This window comes from Pocillopora verrucosa, chromosome 11 (genome assembly GCF_036669915.1).
Source record: "Pocillopora verrucosa isolate sample1 chromosome 11, ASM3666991v2, whole genome shotgun sequence".
Lineage (NCBI taxonomy): Eukaryota > Metazoa > Cnidaria > Anthozoa > Scleractinia > Pocilloporidae > Pocillopora > Pocillopora verrucosa.
In genome coordinates this window covers 19,395,065-19,415,350 of record NC_089322.1, presented here as the reverse complement: position 1 = coordinate 19,415,350, position 20,286 = coordinate 19,395,065, and the positions used below count along the sequence as shown (strand labels likewise).

The 20,286-nt window shown below is 39.5% G+C and overlaps 2 protein-coding genes across 3 annotated transcripts in view; one reads left to right on the top strand and one right to left on the bottom strand.

Annotated features, from left to right (window-relative positions):
* The window catches only part of LOC131787309 (voltage-dependent L-type calcium channel subunit alpha-1D), a 31,701-nt gene extending 22,311 nt beyond the window's left edge, over positions 1–9,390 (top strand). Inside the window, exons 33-46 of one of the 2 annotated variants that reach the window (XM_066158732.1) lie at positions 591–674; positions 1,478–1,558; positions 2,688–2,807; positions 2,940–3,005; positions 3,267–3,358; positions 3,459–3,621; positions 4,018–4,242; positions 4,388–4,493; positions 4,847–4,957; positions 5,494–5,624; positions 5,786–5,902; positions 6,000–6,055; positions 6,444–6,552; positions 7,122–9,390. In XM_066158732.1, the coding sequence (XP_066014829.1) occupies positions 591–674; positions 1,478–1,558; positions 2,688–2,807; positions 2,940–3,005; positions 3,267–3,358; positions 3,459–3,621; positions 4,018–4,242; positions 4,388–4,493; positions 4,847–4,957; positions 5,494–5,624; positions 5,786–5,902; positions 6,000–6,055; positions 6,444–6,552; positions 7,122–7,739 (2,079 nt within the window). In that variant the 3' untranslated portion in view covers positions 7,740–9,390. The remainder of the gene's footprint in view (positions 1–590; positions 675–1,477; positions 1,559–2,687; positions 2,808–2,939; positions 3,006–3,266; positions 3,359–3,458; positions 3,622–4,017; positions 4,243–4,387; positions 4,494–4,846; positions 4,958–5,493; positions 5,625–5,785; positions 5,903–5,999; positions 6,056–6,443; positions 6,553–7,121) is intronic. The other variant, XM_066158733.1, reaches the window with a different exon arrangement.
* Positions 9,391–12,065: 2,675 nt separating this feature from the next.
* LOC131787308 (histone-lysine N-methyltransferase SUV39H2) lies at positions 12,066–20,253 on the bottom strand. Its single transcript, XM_059104411.2, has 3 exons — positions 19,198–20,253; positions 13,264–13,512; positions 12,066–12,527 (listed from the first exon to the last, which is right to left on the bottom strand). Exons 1-3 carry the CDS (start codon positions 20,155–20,157, stop codon positions 12,306–12,308), a joined length of 1,431 nt encoding a protein of 476 aa, XP_058960394.1. The 5' UTR covers positions 20,158–20,253; the 3' UTR covers positions 12,066–12,305.
* Positions 20,254–20,286: the final 33 nt, after the last annotated feature.

The window sequence follows — 20,286 nt, the reverse complement described above, 5'->3', positions numbered from 1 at the left end:
TCCTCATAAGAACCCTCTTGCGAGCGTCATGCATTAATGATCGAGATTGTTTCGTTTGATACGTCTCGAAGAGTTGTACCCAATGTGAAGAAGCTGTTTTTTGATAGTTCTAATCAATTGCTACGTAACGTTCTGTGTGGCGTAGGGAAGCGTTTCATGAGAGCTTTAAGTAACCCATCACGTAATGTTTTCCCCTCTGCTAAGTCGTAACACTTTGCAGTCTCTAACATAAGGGCAGGTTCTCATTACTACCGCTTTGGCACGCACGTTTCTTCGCTCGCGGGAAAGTATGTGGCCTTGAACCACGAGAATAAACGAGAGGTGTGCGAGGAGTCTGGCACTAAAAAATTATTTGATGAATCACTGTTAGTGCCAGACTCCCAGCAAAACTCCCCATCTGTTCTGCCGCCAAACAGTTGTTACGGATAGTGAGTCTCTGTTGAAAATTGCATCAATAGTATCAGTCGTGGCTAGGATTCAGTTCCATTGATCAAACGAAGGAAAAGGTCTCAACCCTCGAGGCAGAAGTTTTAATCTGAACTTTTATTCCTCAGTCCAAATGTTTTACACTGACTCTTGTTTTCATCCAGAATTATTTCATGGACAGATGGAATCTTTTTGATTTTATCATTGTGGTTGGCAGTATTATTGATATCACAATGAATGAGGTTTCGGTAAGTACATTCACCTAGAAATCCGATGGCTAGTCTTATGAGTTAAATAAATGAAGTAACTTGCCTACGAGCTAAGTGATCTAGATCGGCACACGCATGACAGCAAGAGGGAACCTTTCACGCGCGCGTTTCTGCCCTATCACGCGCGCGTTTCTGCCCTATCACGCGCGCGTTTCTGCCCTATCACGCGCGCGTTTCTGCCCTCTCACGCGCGCGTTTCTGCCCTCTCCCACGCATGGTACTCGCACTTCAAGTTAGCAACCGCTTGTTAGGCATTTAGATGGTTTTCTAGATCGACCCCTCTAAATATGAGGTAACATGACTGACACTATCAGTATTCAAATTAATATTAAAGCTGCTACTAGTTTTTACATCCAAGACGATTCGGTAAATTATAGATTGCAAAATACCAAGTCTCCCCAGTCTCACTCAATTCGTTTTACCTCTCGCACAGTCCCTTCATGCAAAACAAGAGTTCCTACGTATTACCTGCGCAAAAATACTGACTATTCCGTAGTTTAATGATACATGTTCAATAGTTTCACCATTAATTTTTAGTTGTTACTTAAAAGAAGCGTTGCTTGGAGGTTTGTTCTCCTCCCCTTCAATAAAACATGATCAAACCAGTGCCTATAATACGACACATTTTTAACAGTTCTCCATAAATCCGTAAAAGGTTTACTTTATTAGCAAGTGAATCGGTTTATACTTTCACTTTTTCCTTAAGCTCGTGATAAATGCCCACACTAGGGATCCTAACAACTAAATCATTTAAAAGCATAAAGACACTTTACTTCTTCTAGGATGTTTTCAGAAGACATCGAGGTATTTCGGAGCTGGAGTTAGCAATGGATAGTGGCTCCGACGGGCGTATTCAGAGAATTGTAAGACGATAAACAAACCTAACTTAACATTTAAAACTCGTCGGGCCCATTTATATGGTCTGAAGTACCCGAGACAACCATCTCTAAGAGTTACCGTGACTGAACTTTTATGAAAAATTTAACAAACTGTTACCATGAAAATTGCGAACTGTTCAGGGGGGGAGTTGTCTCGCCTCCACAGTTAGGGTTGCCCTATCAGGCGGGACACCTATTTTTTCATAAAAACATTTCGGCTTACCCGCCAGAAATGAAACGGCTTAAATTTTTACGAACATGTAGCCTTTCTTGCCGTCACGAGAGAGACTGGTGATCGAGGGGAAAGCTGTTGCAACTCACAACTCCATGAAAGCGCTTCGCAAAGTTGTCTCGAGGGAGGGAGAGGTTTCTCGGATACCCGTGACAATGTAAATAGGGCCTCAGTTTCAAGACCAAAACGCTGGCCGCAACTGATTGCGAGTAAGCTAACCATTACTTTAAATAGAATATTGATAATTTTTTAAGCGCTGATGATAAACCTATGTACCATATAAAGAATGAAGAATGAAATACAGTCTTAAGATTCTGAAACAGGTTTGTCAATAAAGTGTAAAATTGTAGAGCGCTTAAAATCGTACAGGAAGAAACATTCGTTAATGTGTATCTGTCAAACGGATTTAAAAGAAACTGAAGGATGCATAATGGGCGGTTAACCGCACGCAAAGTGTTCTAAATTTTTTTCCCTGACGTTCTAATGGGTAACCATTTCTGCGTATAAGAAGGCTGAAGCGTGTTAAAGCGCGTAACCTGTATCTACAGATGATTTTAAGTCGTTGAATGCTTGCGCAAAACATTTAACAGAAGCTGTGAAAGGGTTGTGACTAAGCTTCACAGTTAAACTACTTCCATTATCATCCTGTTTTAAGTAAACTTCAAGCAATGAATATTGTGTACTCACGGATTAAAAACTTTCACTTGAAGGATCAAGCTTAAAATTGATAAGTGCTCATCAAAAAATCAACGTAATACATATTCGTAAAATGATCCGCGCCTGGGAGAATTGTTTTTTGATGAAGCATGTGGCTCGTCTATTTTTTATAATTATTATTATTATTATTATTATTATTATTATTATTATTTTCTTCCTCTTCAGAGTGAGCAAATGTTTGCTTTTGGTTTCTTCCGTTTGTTTCGAGCCCTGCGTCTCGTCAAGCTGCTCAACCAAGGATCTGGGATCAAGACTCTCCTCTGGACCTTTATCAAGTCATTTCAGGTGAGCTCTTCCGATAATGTCCCTTCTGTGGAAGTCGTTGTCAGCATCCCCCCTCCCCCTTCCCGTATCCTTCTTAATTCCTGACAGTTACCCACTATAAATTAATTCTTATTTTCTGTTCTTTTTTTCTAGGCTCTTCCTTATGTGGCTCTTCTCATTGTCATGATGTTCTTCATCTATGCTGTGATTGGGATGCAGGTATGATGGCAGTTTTCAAAGAGAGTGACTTGTGATTGAGTGTTGATATATTAAAGCTTCATTAAACTTTTCTTTGCTCCATTGCCGAGATTTTTCTCCCTGTCCCTCTCGTACAATGCCCAAAATGCAGCCACGACCGTCTAACCTAATAATGCAACAAGTGTACCTCCAAAGGAGAGCAAACCTCTTTTCACGAAGTGCAATTAAGTAAATTTTTAAAAAATGATGATAGCTGCTTTATATCCTTTTATGCTGTTTCAGATGTTTGGTCGTATTGCTATCAACTCCGACACGGCGATCAACAGAAACAACAACTTCCAGACATTCCCACAGTCTCTTATGGTGCTCTTCAGGTAAAGGGGAACGCTCACTGTCTCTCTTTTGTGATTTGTGCACCGCTACAAAGCTATCACAGGCTTCAGTGCTCACTCTACTTTACACTTTTATCCGTAGGTCCGCAACGGGTGAAAATTGGCAACAGATAATGTTGGCGTGTACGCATCGAGATGACGTTAAGTGTGACGCGAAGGCCGACCCGCAGGACCCGTCGGGATTATGTGGCTCAGACTTTGCCTATTTCTACTTTGTTTCTTTTTATTCCATCTGTTCGTTCTTGGTAAGAATGGCTGAAATTTTGGGATAAATGGAAAAAAGTGCCTGGTTTGTGAATAATGATTTCTGTGGGTCTATCCAATTAAAGGGGTTCTGACCTATTTTCTCCCGGTCCTTTGTACTTACAAAGCAAAGATTGCTTCAAATTGGGAGAAGCGTGACGTGTATAATTTCCGCCATTTCCAGTAGTCATTTCTCTCGACACTTTCCGTTTTAGTCAGCTGTCTGTAGCATATGAGGTAAAAATATGGAAGGGTCGTATTCATGATATGTGCTTCTTTGCGGACTGTTCTCAGCCGGCCTTTCATTTCTACGAAAAAGCACCTGTATGGATATCGGGATTATTTAAAGTTATTCGTGTGCAGCCCACCACATTTTCATCCATTTCACTTCGTTGTAGATAATCAACTTGTTCGTTGCCGTCATCATGGACAACTTTGACTACTTAACTCGCGATTGGTCAATTCTTGGTCCCCACCATTTGGACGAGTACGTGAGGGTCTGGTCCGAGTATGATCCGGATGCGCATGGTTGTGTAAAGCACGTGGATATAGTAACTGTTCTAAAGCGAATCGCCCCTCCTCTGGGATTTGGAAAGTTTTGTCCTCACAGAGAAGCTTGCAAGGTAGATACTACTCCAAATAGTGAATCCAGCGTTTTTCTTTTAATTGTTGTGAATCCAAAACCCGAAGTAAATCACAGTGGTTTAAAAGTTAAAACACCATTTTGACATCAAGTCATGAGAACATTTGTTCATTTTTTTTGTACAGCGCCTGGTAACTATGAACATGCCGCTGACCAAAGACGGAATGGTAGACTTCAATGCGACACTGTTTGGACTTATCCGATCATCCTTAAACATAAAAAGACCTGAAGGTACGACATCGAACAGTACAATATATTTTTTCACGTTTCTCAGTCGGTGCTCTTGTTAAGAAGAATCGCAAATAAGGACAGGGAAAGGGAGCGCGTTTACTAAGGTTACCCACCCCTCCCCTGACCCAACAGCAGTCAACTGTCAACAAGTTGGGGTTACTGTTGGTTAGGGGAGGGGAGGGGGTGGGGTAGTTGCGCAGTTGCTTAGCTACTGACTTTGATCCACATTTATGTTTTTCGCTAATTACTTTGGAAAATGAGTTTCCTTCTATTGCATGTAACAAGAAGTAGTCGTATCGCATGAGGGGCTGCGTGTTGTCGCTTCAACCATTTTTCTTGCTTATGTTCTGTAGGGAAAGGATCAATAGACAAGGCCAACGAAGAAGTCCGTAATATAATTCTTCGGATCTGGCCTAAAACGTCCATGGAACTTTTAGATAAAGTAGTGCAGCCTCCCGGAGTGCGTAAGTAGCAACTTTGTTTACGTCTTTAATTGTTAGCTCACAGTCTGATGATCGAAGATGTGGTCGCTTATCTTTTCAGCATAAACATTTTCAATGCATGAATAGCCAATTAGAAATATCTTCTGTGGCATGTGATGGTGTGAGAAGTTTTCGTTAAACTGCAATGTACTCCGAACAAGCAAGCCTTCTAAAGCAGGCTGAGTTACTAGAAACATTTCGAATGCTTCAGAGAGCTACACGATGGTTTGTTTAATTTTTGAAGAAAAATTACGGTCATCTGCAATCCGTACATATATTAATCTTTTCCATCCTTCACCTCCATTCCGCATTTCTGGCTCATTTTTATCCTTGCATAATTTGTTTACAGTGGCACGCTATTTTCAAGTAAAGGAAAGTTTTATACTCCGTTGTCACGAATCGCATATTATGATCCTTAACGTTATCTTTACCCCCACATAGATAAGAGGCTCAGTCTTTAACCAATGAGAAGAGTCATTTACTACAAATTTTTTTCTCTGGTTGTCTGTTGTTTGCAGGTGATGACGTCACAGTGGGTAAATTTTATGCCACATACTTGATTCAAGAGTACTTCCGTCGGTTCAAAGCGAGGCAGAAGGCACAGAATCAAGCCAACGAACCCCATGGAAATAGTACAATGGCTCTACAGGTACGAATTTGTTGTTATGATTATTTGTGGTTCTGGGACGAACCAAGTGCTTTGTATCATTTTTTACCTCATGGTGTGACGTAATCTTGCAATGAGGTTTAGGTAATGATCTAAAATTTACTCACTCACCCACCCACTCCATTATGACTTACACTTTCCAGGCGGGACTACGAACGCTTCACGGCCTCGGACCACAGTTGCGTCGAGCTATTTCCGGTCCGCTTGGAAGTGACGACGATGAGTTGTTCTTAAAGGAAGACGATTCCCAAAAGGCGCAGGTAATAAAACGACAATTAATAATTTCGTTTTTCAACTGTAATGAAATCAGTTATTCTTATTTCCGTCAGTGACACTTTCTTTTGATTGATTTTTTAGCATAAGGGGTTCTGGGAGAGTCTGAAAAATGCAGTTTCAGTATCGCCGCGTCACAGGTAACATAAACATACCAGTTATATTAAATGAAAACTCACGCAATAAAATTGCGTAACGATTTACAGCTGTAGCAGTCTTGTCGCTTCTCATGTAGCGTAAGTAGGAGAATTTGTCCTCGTTACGTTTTGAAAACCATTTGTTAGACAATCGCGCAATTCTGTCATCTGAAGATCTCTTTGTCACTTCATATAGCTAAGGCTATTTTCTATAATAAACTACCGTTATTTAGATTTAATCCCTTTATAAATGACCAGGACACAGACAGTTCTAACCAATGGTATAAGCACCTGCAATATCATTCGAATATGTCGTAGCGCAAAAAAGACAGCACTTTTGCAGTGTCAGCAATAGTGTGTTTTACCTCTGAATTTGAATTTTTTCTTCCAGTTTTCGTCGTCCCGCATCTTTTCGCTTGTCAGCTTTTCTGGGCAAAAATGGAAGTGGATTAGAGACAAAGAAAAAGAGTTCATCTATGTCTAACTTGAGTGAAAAAATGGTATGTCAAGTGATCTAAGAAATAATTGTGGTACCACGTGCGGTTCGATTCGTTAAAAAGTGGTATTCAATAGCGATAATTTTGTATAAAACAAGTCACAAAAAGACGTTCAATATTTCTTTTTGCCTTTGTTGTTCATTTGGCTTTAGCTTGTGTTTGTTTGTCTGATCGATTAGTTGAACAATTGATTCATATTGAGTTATTGATTAGTTTGTTTGATTGATTGATTAATTAATTGATTGATGGGTCGATAGAGTGATTGATTGGTTACCAAGCCCATCGGCTCACTGACTGGCGGAAATGTTGTACGAACGTATGGACGGACCGACTGAATAGAATCCTAATCTCTTTGATGAAGGGCTCACGCTTGAAACGTCAGTTTTAGAGAAACTTTGCGATGGCCAATTTACATCGTCAACTCAGACGATAAAACTTAAGTATCTTGAAATACCCCCACCGACGCAGCAACACAGTTTCCTTAGAAACCTGCCCCTTAAAAGCTTTCAGACTGATGAACTTAGTCACGGATGGAAAGCTTATTTCTTAGATGTCTCATTATTTTGTCATAGGCTACGACTATGTTCAGTGATCAAAAATACCTTATGCCGACTGCTGGCACATCGGCGGATGATAACGCAAACGAAAAAGAGGCTGACCAACCTCGCTTTGAACTTCCTTTACGAGACCCGGATGATACGGGCTCTTTCACTGCCATAAAAGGCCACGCAGGTTTGAAGGCAGCATTAAGCCTGCCGTTAAGTCCGGTAGATGATGAGTCACGTGACCGAATTCCTTATGTAAGACAGCGGAGTAAGAGTGAGGTCATACCACCGTGGCTAGCTACGGGAGAAGTTGCCTACCTGGGAAGTGACCTTCGGCGAAACAGGTCAGCAAGCATCAAAGACCTTTTAGAGAGTGCGTTTGTCGACGAAGGTGTCTCTATTACTCTGGACGATCCACTTCTTCGAGTCGCCGAACAGGAAATTGCTGAAGCTTTCGACGTGTCCGAAGATGACCTGAACCAAGCCGCAGAGCGGATGCTTGCGCAGAGTAGCGATCATGAGTCCCATACAGAAGATGAAGAAATTAGCGAGGAGAAAATTATGGACACTATTAGGAAATCTCCTCGCGTCTCGCATCGTTGGTCGAGCGAGCCAGACGTTCCCATAATTATTACCGATCTTTGACGCGCCGCGGAAGCCGGCAAGTTTTCAAAAACGTGAAATTTCATCCGTTGCCAAGAGATGCTACAACAGCACGTGCTCTCTTTGCTGTCGTGCTAATGGCTGGAAATGTTACAAATATGCCAGTACTATCGAGAGGGCTTCTAGGCAAAAGATTTTATCTGGAAACACCTCCTGAATTGTCCGCCATTTGGACTAAGTATGGTTACGATGACATTTTAAAGGATCGACATCAGCAAAGTGTAAAATAATCTTAGATACAATTGACACAGGTAATGGCTCTGTTTTTGATATGTTGAAAATAGCGCTTGGCTATCTTTTTTTAATTTTACTGTCCCTTTCATCTGTGGTAATGGAAGGACAAAGATTGCCGAGTCAGTGTTAGAAAGAAGAAACAAAATAGAATTAGTTACTTGAAAGCAAGAGGCAGGATCCTTGTAGAATTAATATGAATATATTTATTGTAATATTTCGCTGTATTGGATATGATAATTGTTTTTGTGCGCAGCTTTTAACTCGCTACTTGGAATCGAATGCTGAAGAATGTTTAAAATTTCTTTGTAGAATAGAGAAATTTCTTTCTGCAAATGTGCCAAGGATTGAAAATGATGTAGAGCTCAATTTTCCTTTTACGCCCGAGGGGGCAATTTTCAAAATATGATTATAGAAGTTTATATGTATACGCCATGCATCGATAGTTATCCTTCGATTTTTTTTATCATAAAATTGTGTATCATTTTAAATTATCTTGAACATTTTTGTCCACTTTTGTTAAGTTCTGATCATTCAAAGAAATTTAGTTGAAACGATTTTTGAGGAATAGAGACATTTCGAAGTGAATACAAATTTTGAAATTAGTTGTACTAGTAGAAGTCAAGACCACCACTTACAAGAAATAGCTTTCAAATTATTTTTTATAAACGTTTGCATCATGAAGAACACATACCTTGGTTGTCTTTCAATGCTCTTTTTGTTTTTTTTTATTTATTCGTTTGTTTGTGATAGAATTTTTAAGCTCTTATGTTTGAAGTTCTATCTTGTGTTTCCCGACAGAAGATTTCCCGTAGAGATAATAGGATGCAAAAATTGAAGCTCGGTTGACAGTTTTTTTTGTCAGTATCCTCCATAATTTGCTTCCAAATTCTCCTAACTGATATTGAAGACTTAATTGAAAGTCCATTGCCGGGGAGAATTCCAATTTTGCACTGAAATTATACATTTTTGTGGTTTGTTTCGGATTCTTCTAAAATATCAATTTCCAAACGAATGCTGGGAAATATTTTCTAAAGAACCGAAAGTTTGGCTATGTAACCCCAAGGCTGTGCAAAGTTTGAAACTAGCGAGACGAGGAAAGCTCTTATGTCTTCCAGTCTTTTTCTTTTAAAAACCCGATGTTTACATTTCTGATAAAAAGTGTAACACTTTGTGGGAAGATATTTTTGTAGCACTGTATTTAAAACCAAGGCGAATCAACGGAAAATATAGGATAGTTGTTAGCTTAATTTTTTTTTTATTATTGTACTGTATTGTAGAAAGATTTGTACTTGGTTGTAAATAAAATTTTAATTTTATAAAGAAAGGTTCACGCGCCTGTAAGGCTATATATGAAAAGGCGGAAAAAAATATGAGAAGTAATCTGCAAATAAAGAATATTTTGTACGCAAATGCTGTATCCCTTTTTGTAATGGTCTGTACGCTATCGTAATAGGCCAATTGGCCTCCTTTTCAAAACGAGGCTTGGTGCTCAGCCATCCGTATGAAAATGAATTAATTTGCATATGATTGAAAACTTACAATCATATGAAAGGATGCGCATCAGGACTCGCTTTGAAAACGAGGCCAAAGGTAGTTCGGAAATGGTCTATGTAGTATATACCAAAACAGTGAATGGCATTAAAGGCGCGCTCTGATTGGCTGCCTTAACTCTGGATGTTCTTTGCTACTGACCTCCCAATAACTCGCGCGGGATTTGCGCCCGAAAATAATAATCGCTGCAGGAATAAATGAATTAAAGCATCTTATAAAGCTTTATCATCTCACTGTTTTAGTATTAACTAAAACAGCCATTTACCTCAGTGTCGATGGATCAACATCCACCAATGACCACCACCACTTCGATGAAGAGTTATTAATTAGTGACAGGAATCATCCATAATTTTAAAATTCTTGAAAAGGATGGAGCTGCCACCCAATTTGCAAACCTGTAAAAGTATGAGAAATTAGTTGGAAGTCTAAAAAATTTGTAAAAAGGGAATTTTTTTTTCAAGGTTAAACCACGAGATCATAATCTCAAGAAAAAAAACATACCTCATACTAACCGAGTGAAAAATCCATACTGTAAGTTATGGAACGAGCAGAGAAAACAAGGTTCTGTAACTTACAGCACAGACCGAGAAAACGAGTTTAGTAATAGATGTATTATATATTTCTGGATTTAAAACAAGGGGGAAGATTTCAACTAAAAAAAACTTGAATTCAGCGGGCATTCCACGCTTGGTCTAAAATTGGACACTATTGTCTCAAATTAGACACTAGTGTCCAAAATCGGACACTGGTATCTAAAAATTGTGTCTAAATACGGACATTATTGTCCGAAATCGGACACTTGTGACAAAAACCGGGCACGAGTGACTGAAATTGGACACTGGTGTCCAAAATCGGACACTTCGTATCTAAAATCGGACACTAGTATCTAAATACGGACATTATTGTCCAAAATCGGACACTAGTGTCTGAAATTGGACACGTGTCCAATTAAAACCGGACACTAGCGTTTTACGTGACCAATTGTAAACTAGGGTCCAAAATGTAAAAAAATAATATCTCTAATGGACACTAGTGTCCAAAATCGGAAACTATCGTCCATGATCGGCTAAGTTTCTAAAATCGGATAGTAGTGTTACCTTTGCTTTGTTTTTTCGCCACCGTAAGTGTCCTTGTGCATCCCCTTGGCGTGTCGTCTGCGCTTCCTGCGCGTCCTTCGCGTTTCTATTGTATTCCCATATGCGTTTCCATTTGCCTTCATTTCTTTTCCTTGTTGTGTTAGGTAAAGAAATAGAGAAAGATGTTTTTCTTCTTGTCACGAGCGTAGAATACAGAGGACATTAAACGACTGTGAATATATGAAAGTCATATATTTGAACTACGGATAAAGACGTAAATATGAAAGCCATCTTCGTAGTAATGAACACTACTTGAGCAGTAGTGAAAATAAGGCCTGAAAAAAGTTCAGGCCTATACGGGATTTGAACCTATGAACCCACGACCTCTGCGATACTGGTATCGCAGAGGTCACGGGTTCAAATCCCGCACGGGCCTGAATTTTTTTTTCAGGCCTTATTTTCACTACTGCTCAAGTAGTGTTCATTACTGCGAAAGTCGCTTTCATATTCAAAGAAGACATTGCTGATCATGGCAGTATGCAGGACGCGTGTCACATGAACTTCGTAATAGACCTCGTTCACCGTAAATTCCCTGTGGCTCAGTGGTAGAGCATCGGAGCACGGAATCCGAAGGTCGTGGGGTTCGTTTTCTCAAAGGAACTCAGTTTTTTGGGAACTCAATTTTTTTCCGTCCCACTCCCGTGACTAGACGGAAAACACCTTTTTCTGATCCGATCTTATTCGAGTTACCGAGAAAAAGTGGGGTCAAGGAAAGGGTTGGAGTTCACTGAGTTCAAGTTAGCGGGGTTCAACTGTGAAAGAAGAACGCGAGGAATCAACAACTTCAATCTAAGACCCCAAGGGGGTCTATGGAAAAGGACACTTAGACAAGAGGGCCATCAATTCACCCTCACTAGTTACAGACATCTACCGATTATAATAACAAGGGCGTTGCCAGATCAATGTGAAGTGCAGTAAGCTGCTTAGGCTGGAGGCTTCATCATATCACTAGTGTTCATAGACCTCTTACAGGAAGTAAGAGTTTCTCTCCAGGAAGCTGATTCTTTCAGGATTTGCAAAAACTTGCCCACTAGGTTTTTTGCTGGAGGTCAGGCATTGCCCTCCGTCTTGCATGATTTGCAGTCAGGCTCAAGCCCTGCCACAGTGTTTAAGCTATCCCCATTAAAAGTAATTCAGCATATGCAAGCTAATGAAATATTTTAAACACCAGACATTCTCATCAAAAGCACCTTCAAAACTAGTAACAATTCTAACATCAATTTGAATCGGATAATTTGCGTGGGGTACTTTATATCATATACCAATATGGGAGGGTACAATTCGACTGCTTTCTTGGCAGTGACACTAAATTAATGTGTAAAAAAAGAAGTCACTCCATAAAACCAAAGAGTTGCAATAAATAAGTAATTTATTGACATTGCACCAAAGGTTATTTAGAGTGTACATGCCATTGGTACATGAATCTGAACAAGTATCACAGTGTTAAACACTATGACATCAGAGAGGCGGTGCACTGGTTTAAGCTAAAATATCTAACCTTGCAAATTCTGTTTCAAGATGTCTCCATGCTCTCCTAATTGGTTACCTTTTGCGACAGTTACATATATTTTCTATTTGGTGGTTTAAAACTGCATATACAGAAGAGTGTGTGAATTTGAAAAATTCTTTAAAATAAAAATGTTCTACATTTTTCTGCACCACAGCGGCACTTTAAGTGTTCCTTTTTCCTTGGTGAGGAACAACTGCTTCCTGTATCCAATGACATCTGGTAGTCAAAGGTCAACTCCTCTCCTACTTCAATATTGCGGTTTGCAAACAGTGCAATGCGTGGAAAGTTAGGGTCGAGGGTGTCAACCCAGACAGCATAGACATCAAGGTTGGGATCACACTGAGGACAAATAGATGAAAATATTCTTTTAGCTTGAGCTACTGAGGAAAATGAAGTTTGGAAGTGCACTCACATAGGTGGTAGGAGGGGATATTGCAATGAAGCAAATTCACCATACACCAATATATGATGTTTTTATATTATTTTCATCAGTTCTGCCTTACCCTAAGATAACACCCCATGGTACACTGTGCTGAAATGTACTTTAAGCCATGAGACTCCAGTAAAAAGGTTTCATTTTAAAACCCTAGATTAGCATAAACTGCCTTTCTGAATGGATCTGTTGCTGGTAGTCATTGCTTTGAAGGATAACATTGCCACCTGCACAAGGATGCAGTTCTCTTTTGTGTAGGGAATAATATGATTTCAAGTGTAATTTGGTGTTAATGAGCACTTGGAAATTTTTCAAAGACAACAAAATTGCATGAGCCTGTAGGGCAAGTGAAATTTGTAGTAATTTACAAGTGCTTGTTGCACCAAATTGCAAGAGAAATCATGTGGTTACTTGTTAATAATGTACATGAAAGAACATCACACAGTCAAGACAGACCAAATTTTGAAAGCATGTGCACGGTATTTGTTGTTTGCACTCATGTTGCAACTTTGCATGTGTCAAATGAGTATCCACTTCTTTTCAGCCAATCAGAAGCGCATAGTTCTTTCATGTACATTACTAATAGTATAATTGAAATGTGATCAGTAAACCTATGCACCTCTCTGCACATTTCCCACTTACCGAATGATTTATAAAGTGCGATATGTTGCCATATTTTTTGGCATCAAGAGTGTAAAGGCATTCTCCATCATTAAAATCAAGATCAAACAAGTATGTCTGCCCACGACTATCATAAACTTTTCCTCGTTCTTCAGCTTCCTCTTGTGTTATGGCCTCACCAACATATTCAGTTACCATCTGGTTCTTCTCAATGTGTTCCATGGTCTTCACACCCCACCCACAGTCATTTGGAGTTCGGAATATTGCCACCTGTTTGCAATGTACAGTTTAAATAAAATAAGTAAAACCTTTTAAACTTCAGCAGTGATGAACATCTTACAATTCTCTCCATATTTTCCAGTACAATATACACACCTTATATGATGGTCCACCATCTTACACAGGTGCCTGAATAATTTGCCCACTACTTAGTATAAATCAGAGAAATCAGCAAAATGTCTGCTTTTATTATTATATTTTGAACTATCAAATAAGAGATTTATTATCCCAATATCATTTTATTTTATAGTATTTTACAATGCAGTTTTCAAAGCACTTCTTACAGCCTTGCCTGAGCATAAAAAAACCCAGAAACAAAACCATTTAAAGTGTTTGTTTCAACCAACAAAAAAATATTGTGCTTTAAGTTCATTTCTACAAAAGATGAGCCTCTTTCACAAAAAAAACCAATGTTTGGATTGTTAAGCATAGCCATTGTGTTGCTCTGCTTTCTGTCTATCTCTTTGCCCTGTTGTATAGTGTATTTATTTTGCATTTTCTGTTGCCTTAGATGGTAGATGGTGTAGAGGTGGAAAAAATAGGAGAATATGTGGAGGGCATTGCCAACCTGATCAGCTTGCAGAGCAGCTATGCAGTTTTGATGGGTTGAGTGGAGAGCTCACTATTGCTCCATCTAACCACATTAGGAACTTGGAGCTCTTGAAAGTTTGCCAGGACATGGGGTTCTAGGAAAGGGAATTACTGGAGGGGATTTTATTAAAGCAAGCAGCTTTATATAGAATGGAAAGGACAATAGAGCTCTAGAAAGGAAAATTACTAGAGAGGGGATGTTACTAAAGCAACAGGTTTTACATAGAGATGCTAGGATAATGGGGCTCTAGAAAGGGGAATTATTCAAGTGAGAAGTAATGTAAAAGGAGGCCCTTAAGGGAGGAAGTTTACTGGGTACTGGGAGCTCTGGACAGGAGAATTCTTAGAGGGGAGCTTAGAAGAGAGGGTGAGTTCTGAAAGAGAAAGCTTATTTAAGGACTTATTGCTCTAAACAGGGGGAGTCTTTGAAGGAGAGCTTATTAGGTGAGCAAGTTTCATAGGGGGGAGTCTTTGAAGGGGAGCTTATTAGGTGAGAAAGTTTCATAGGGAGAAGCTTACTAGGAACTTGGAGCCCTAGACTGGGGAATTATTAGACAGGGAAGTTTAATACTGAGGGGGCATAATGGAGAGCAAGATTTCCAAACACTAGGAGTACTAGAGTTCTAGGGGCCTAAGTAAAGAGAGGGGGTGGGGGCTAATTGAGAGAAATCTTACTTTAGACTGGAGAATTATCATGAGATATTTGGAGCTCTAGATAGAGGAGGGGAAGGGGGTGGAATTAAAGAAGAGGGAACCTGGACAAAGAGGGAGCTTACCAAAACTTGGAGATCTAGAGGAGAATTATATTTAAGAACTGAATGGGCTTAGTAAAGAGGGAGGCCTAACAAAGGTGGAGCTGACTAAAAAAATTGGAGCAGTTCTAGAGGGAAAAATAAGGGAGGCCCTATCCAGAAGGGGGGCTTAAGAGAAGGGGGAGGGGGGGGGGTGGGTGGGTGGGGAGGCCTTACTAGAAACTTGAAGCATAATGCAGAAGGGACCTGTTAGAAATGGAGGCTTAAAAGAGGGAATTCTTACAAGGGACTTGAAGCTGTAGACAGGGGAATTACAGAAAAAAGGGCTGGTATGAGGAAGCTTAGTAGAGGCTTGGAGCCCTAGACTGGGCAATAGTAAGAGAGGAAGGCATATACAAGCATTTTAGGTAAGTTCTTAATACTACAGTTCCTAACTGGCAGCATAGTCAGCACCATAACATACATGATATTTCATTTTCCAAATTCCTTCCTTATGTTAAAGTAAACAACTTCTTCAAGACATTTTGTCAGTCTTGGTTCCCTCCTTCCACCATTTATATAGAATCAAAGCTTTCACAAGGAAACACCATAAATATCAAGCATGAATGGAAGTGGTCCAAAAGAGGGGGCATGCATCTAGTTGCATAAGGTCAGATTGTGAAGGATTAAAAATTTCAGACTAAAGCACATCTTCTGTGCAATCCTAGAAGTATTGTAGCTGAGGGTCACAATGAGGCAAGTGGATCAAGGGGGTGGGGAGGGGCAGGACAGTATTGCAACTTGGTATCATTCTTTGGGAATAAGCAGCACTTCAAGTTACAAAAGTTTGGTCACCAAGGAAAGAAGACCAAATTTTTGCTTGGCTAAAATTTAGCAAGAGGCCTTAAACCCCCCTCTTCAAAATTGTAATGTTTGGCTGCATTAGCCTTTGCAGGATAAGCTTCCTGAAGTGATTCTTAAATCTTTTAAGTTTCAAAGTAAGAAGTTATCTGGTAATCCAGCATTTAATGATGTCTTTTAAAAGTGGTGAAGGTAAAACAAAAAATCAGCACCCAAGCCAAGTTGTCCATACTGCCAGAGCTTATCCTGTTCCCTATAGCAAGAGGCCTCTCAAAATATTGCTATTCCCCTTGGATGGGATGCCAACAGATCAAAGTTTACAGCCCAACACTTTATCATGTCTGCCCAATGATTTTCCAGTGCTCATCTGTACTCCAGGGTAGGAAAAGCAAGGTGAGAGCAAAGTGTCTTCCCCAAAAGATACAACATAATGGTGTCACTTGGTCTTGAAATCCAGACTTCACCACTGTGGAAAGGATAATGCAATTGTTATGCTTGCTTCCATCTGTAACCTTCCTTGCCGAGATGGAACAAGGTGACACTATATGTATCACAAACAGCTGTGTACTTAAGATCTTGGGCAATGAGTCAGATAGAAAAAGACCACTTTGCTCTTATGGTTGTTAACTGGACCATGCTGAAAGCTACTGAAATCCAAAGTGTGCATCCTTGTGGGAGACTTGACTTTGGCAAGGCCAGATTAATTAGAGTGGAGAGGTAAGGTGGAGTGACCTTAAACCTTTGACCCCTATAAGTGACTAACATCTAATCTCTCCAAATGATATCACCCCTGAATCTCAAATTGAGGTCACTAAAATAATGAACATGATTGCCATCTAAAGAAGCTCTTGATTGATAAACAAATTCTCCTTGTCAGCGATATACAAAATACACAAAGAACAGTATGGAGAATATCCATACTGACATTAGGGTGTAAAGAATTAATAGCTTGGTTAGATAAATGTTGCACTAATGAAGTTTTTTCTCATTATGGTTTGAGATTACATCTTAATACTGGCCTAGCTAGTAGCAAAAACATGACCAAGACAAAGACCAACAACAAGAAAGAGAAAGGGGAAACTGTTAGAGAGGATAACAGCTTTACCTGTCAGCAACGTCTAGGGGCAAAGATGGAAAAAAAGGATAAGCATGAGATGACCAAAGCTAAGCAAGGCAACAATGGCTTTTCTGCCACAGTGCAAAATCTCACTGAAGACCAAACTTCACACATTCAACCAGACCACATCTGCTCTCCTGGACATGGAGGAAATATGCAGAATTCCAATGGAGATAGCCCTACAAAATGTGGGCAGGCAATATTCAACAGAATGGGGTTAGTTGGACCCCACAGTCACTGATGACATGGCAACGTCTTCAGGCAGTGCTGAGGAAAAGAAGAGGCTGCAGACCTTAAAAAAGTGAGGATCAGAGAGGGCAGAGACCCTGATAGTTTGTACCAGTATGAAACTACACCTGACTTGAATGGATGCCACACCACAAAGGCAACGCAGTTGAAGTCAACTAAAACTAAAGATCACACGTTCTCAACTCAACCCCCGTAACTTATGCAAACAATTTCTGCCCTAAGTTTATATTGTGATGGCTCTTACCTCTATTTCATATTTGATAATGTTGAACTTAACATGGGTCAAAGAAACCAAGAAAAAGCTGTCTTCAAAGGATTTACATTATGTTCAGACAAATCCTATAACCTTACATCTTAACAATAGTAACTTCAGAAGAGACTTAAAGTATTTGATTTTTTTATTTCTTTATTTCATTTTCTTTATAAGGTATTTCTCTAATACCTTATTAATACTTTATGAAACAGAGACATTTTGCTCTGTGTACAACAATGGAGGGAAAGTTTTATTTTACAAACAATAGTGTGCTTCAATCATCATGAGTGGCTTATTATATTATTGAATATATAGAGTGATCAGCTGCTAAAAAAAATCTTCCTTGAGGGAGCATGGATGGGAATTAGTGGAGGAAAATGAAGGCAATGTTATTACAATCAAATAAAGCTATCTTGAAATCAATGCCGTAATTTTGTGAACCCAACACAAAATATCTATATTGTAGCTTTACTAAATCTTCAACCCAGCTGCCTGTTAGTAAGTCCAACTTTGAAAGGCCAGCTAAACAGAATTGTAGTGATCAGCGCAGAACTCCTGTTAAGCTGGAGCACCCAGGGAAGACATAATTCTCATTTCTTTGACCCTTTGACCTCTAAGTGTGACCAGCATCTAGTTTCTCCTTACATTATCACCCCTGAATCACATATTAATATCATGAGAATAACGGAAATGATCACCAAGTAAAAAAAGCTGTTGATTATTACACAAATTCTCTTTGTCAGGACCTTTGGAAATGTATAAAGAACAGTATGGAGAATATGCATACTGATGTTAGGGTGTAAAGGTTTGAAGGTGACCCACAGTAGTGTTGGAGGTCTCAGGTTGAAAGTTGGGCCTTCATGCTCCAATAGAAGTTCCCATCAAAGGGTCATATCTGAGTACAGAAAACTACCATGAAGCTGTACAACTCCCTGATATCCCCTTTAATCAAAACTAAAACAAAATTCTTGGACATGAATGGTTATCACCAGTCCGATTTGAGCACTAATAGAACAGTGTGCATGTCATGCTTGTAATTGGACAGTGTAATAGAGTTGTCTCGCATTTTACTGAGTTAACTAGTGTTTTTTTTTTTTTTTTTTTTTTTTTTTTTTTTTTTTTTAAGGAAACGTATAACAATGTCTAGTTTCTATCTTATATTTTTTCATAGTTTTGATTAATTGGTAACAGGAATTTTTGTGGTCTAATTCTGTCTGGAATCATACTAGTGATTACAGACTGAATTGGACTCCAATCTGTCCTATTACCATGATTAAGTATCTTCTCAGCATTCAATAGGCATTTAAGCTTCAAGGGAACTGGCCAGCCTCATAAGTCTGTTCATAGATGGTCTTACATCAAAGTTGTGTGAACAATGGTCAAAGATACAAAGGTTCTAATAGGTTTGTATATTTCTTAAGTATCATTCCTTGCCTCCTCATACAAGCCCTGATCCAGTGCATAAGATCTCACCTCCACATTTTTAACCTTGGACAAATATCAGTGTATTCTTAGGAAGGTGAGCTGGTCGTGTTGTACATATCTGGTTTTGGCTTCTCAGATGTGGATCACTGGGCAAAAAATATCTCTCATATGAACACTCGAGAATGAGAACAGGAAAAAACTTTGAAAGTTTGTTCCTTAATAAATTTGCTAACAAAGCTGAAATTTCTCACATAGGTAGTAACAGACAAGAAAAGCTTGGTAACCAGGATCAAACTTCACAAGCCAACAGGTGACAAAATTATTCCATTGAATAATGTGAATGCTGTAAGTCTGGTTGCCAGGCTCATAAAAAGAAAAAGACAAACCACTGCTAGGGTTACATGTCCAACATTATAAATGTACATAAAAGAAATTTGAAAAGTACTCACCTTAACGGTCCGGCCTCGCTGCAACACACGATTTCTACATGACAGACTACAGGGACAGCGCGGGTTACACTCATATATAGGTGTGCCTGGTTTCACACGCACCCTTCCGTTCCTGTCATAAGCAAACTCCCCTCCACCGTTTCGTGGGCAGTCACAAGTTTCCATTGTGCATATCCGCTCACAGCTGCACCCAACAAGATAATCAATGTCAAACAAATGACTTGGCATATCTTGGTGCATCACATTATTAGTCACGTATATGAAGTCTTTCGGTGGACCTTCATTATCAACTACATTCTCAACAGCGATGTAAGCCTCCTGTGCACTCTGCTCATTTAAGTAATTTTCCCAGTCATCAAGTTCCTTGTGTAAATGCTTCTTGTATTTGTAAAACTTTCTCCGGAAATTCTGCGCATTAGAGATTCCAGCAGCCTTTCGTAATCTCATGTGCAGCTTAAACTTAGATTCGTAGCGAGCTTTAAGTGAAGTTCTTGTCTCTAAACAAGGGACAGTGAAATCTCGCTCTCTTTTGATTAAACGATTTTCTTTTCTCCTAGAAGTCGAAGGTTCTTCTTTGTTCGTAATCCTCTCGTAGTAATCTTGAACATCCATGTTTACTGAGATCGAACACGATGATGAAACCCCGTCATCTTGATCTTCAAGAAAGAACAATGGTGGTTTCGACTCCCGCGAGGTTCCTGGCTTAGAGGAAACAAAAATTTCCACTACGCTTGCATTATCTTCTTCTTCATGGACAGAAGAACAAGGAGTTATATTTGACATCTCCTCATTGACAGTGCTCGAGATACTTATCGGGGAATCCTCAATGCAAATAACATCTGTGTCAAGATGCGAGTCCCTTCTCTCGACTTCATCCAGACTATCTTGAACCGAACAGTATCCCGTGTTTGTACCCGAAGGGTTTAACAGGAGGAGAGAGGTCAGTACGCTTTCATCCATTTAAGAGAAATCTGTTGAGAAAAATCGTGATCAGTTGAAACAAAAACACAAATTTATACCGGAATTATGAAAAGTCAATCGTCCGCCATCGCGATCTGTTCGCGCCACGAGATCTAGAAGGATTATGGG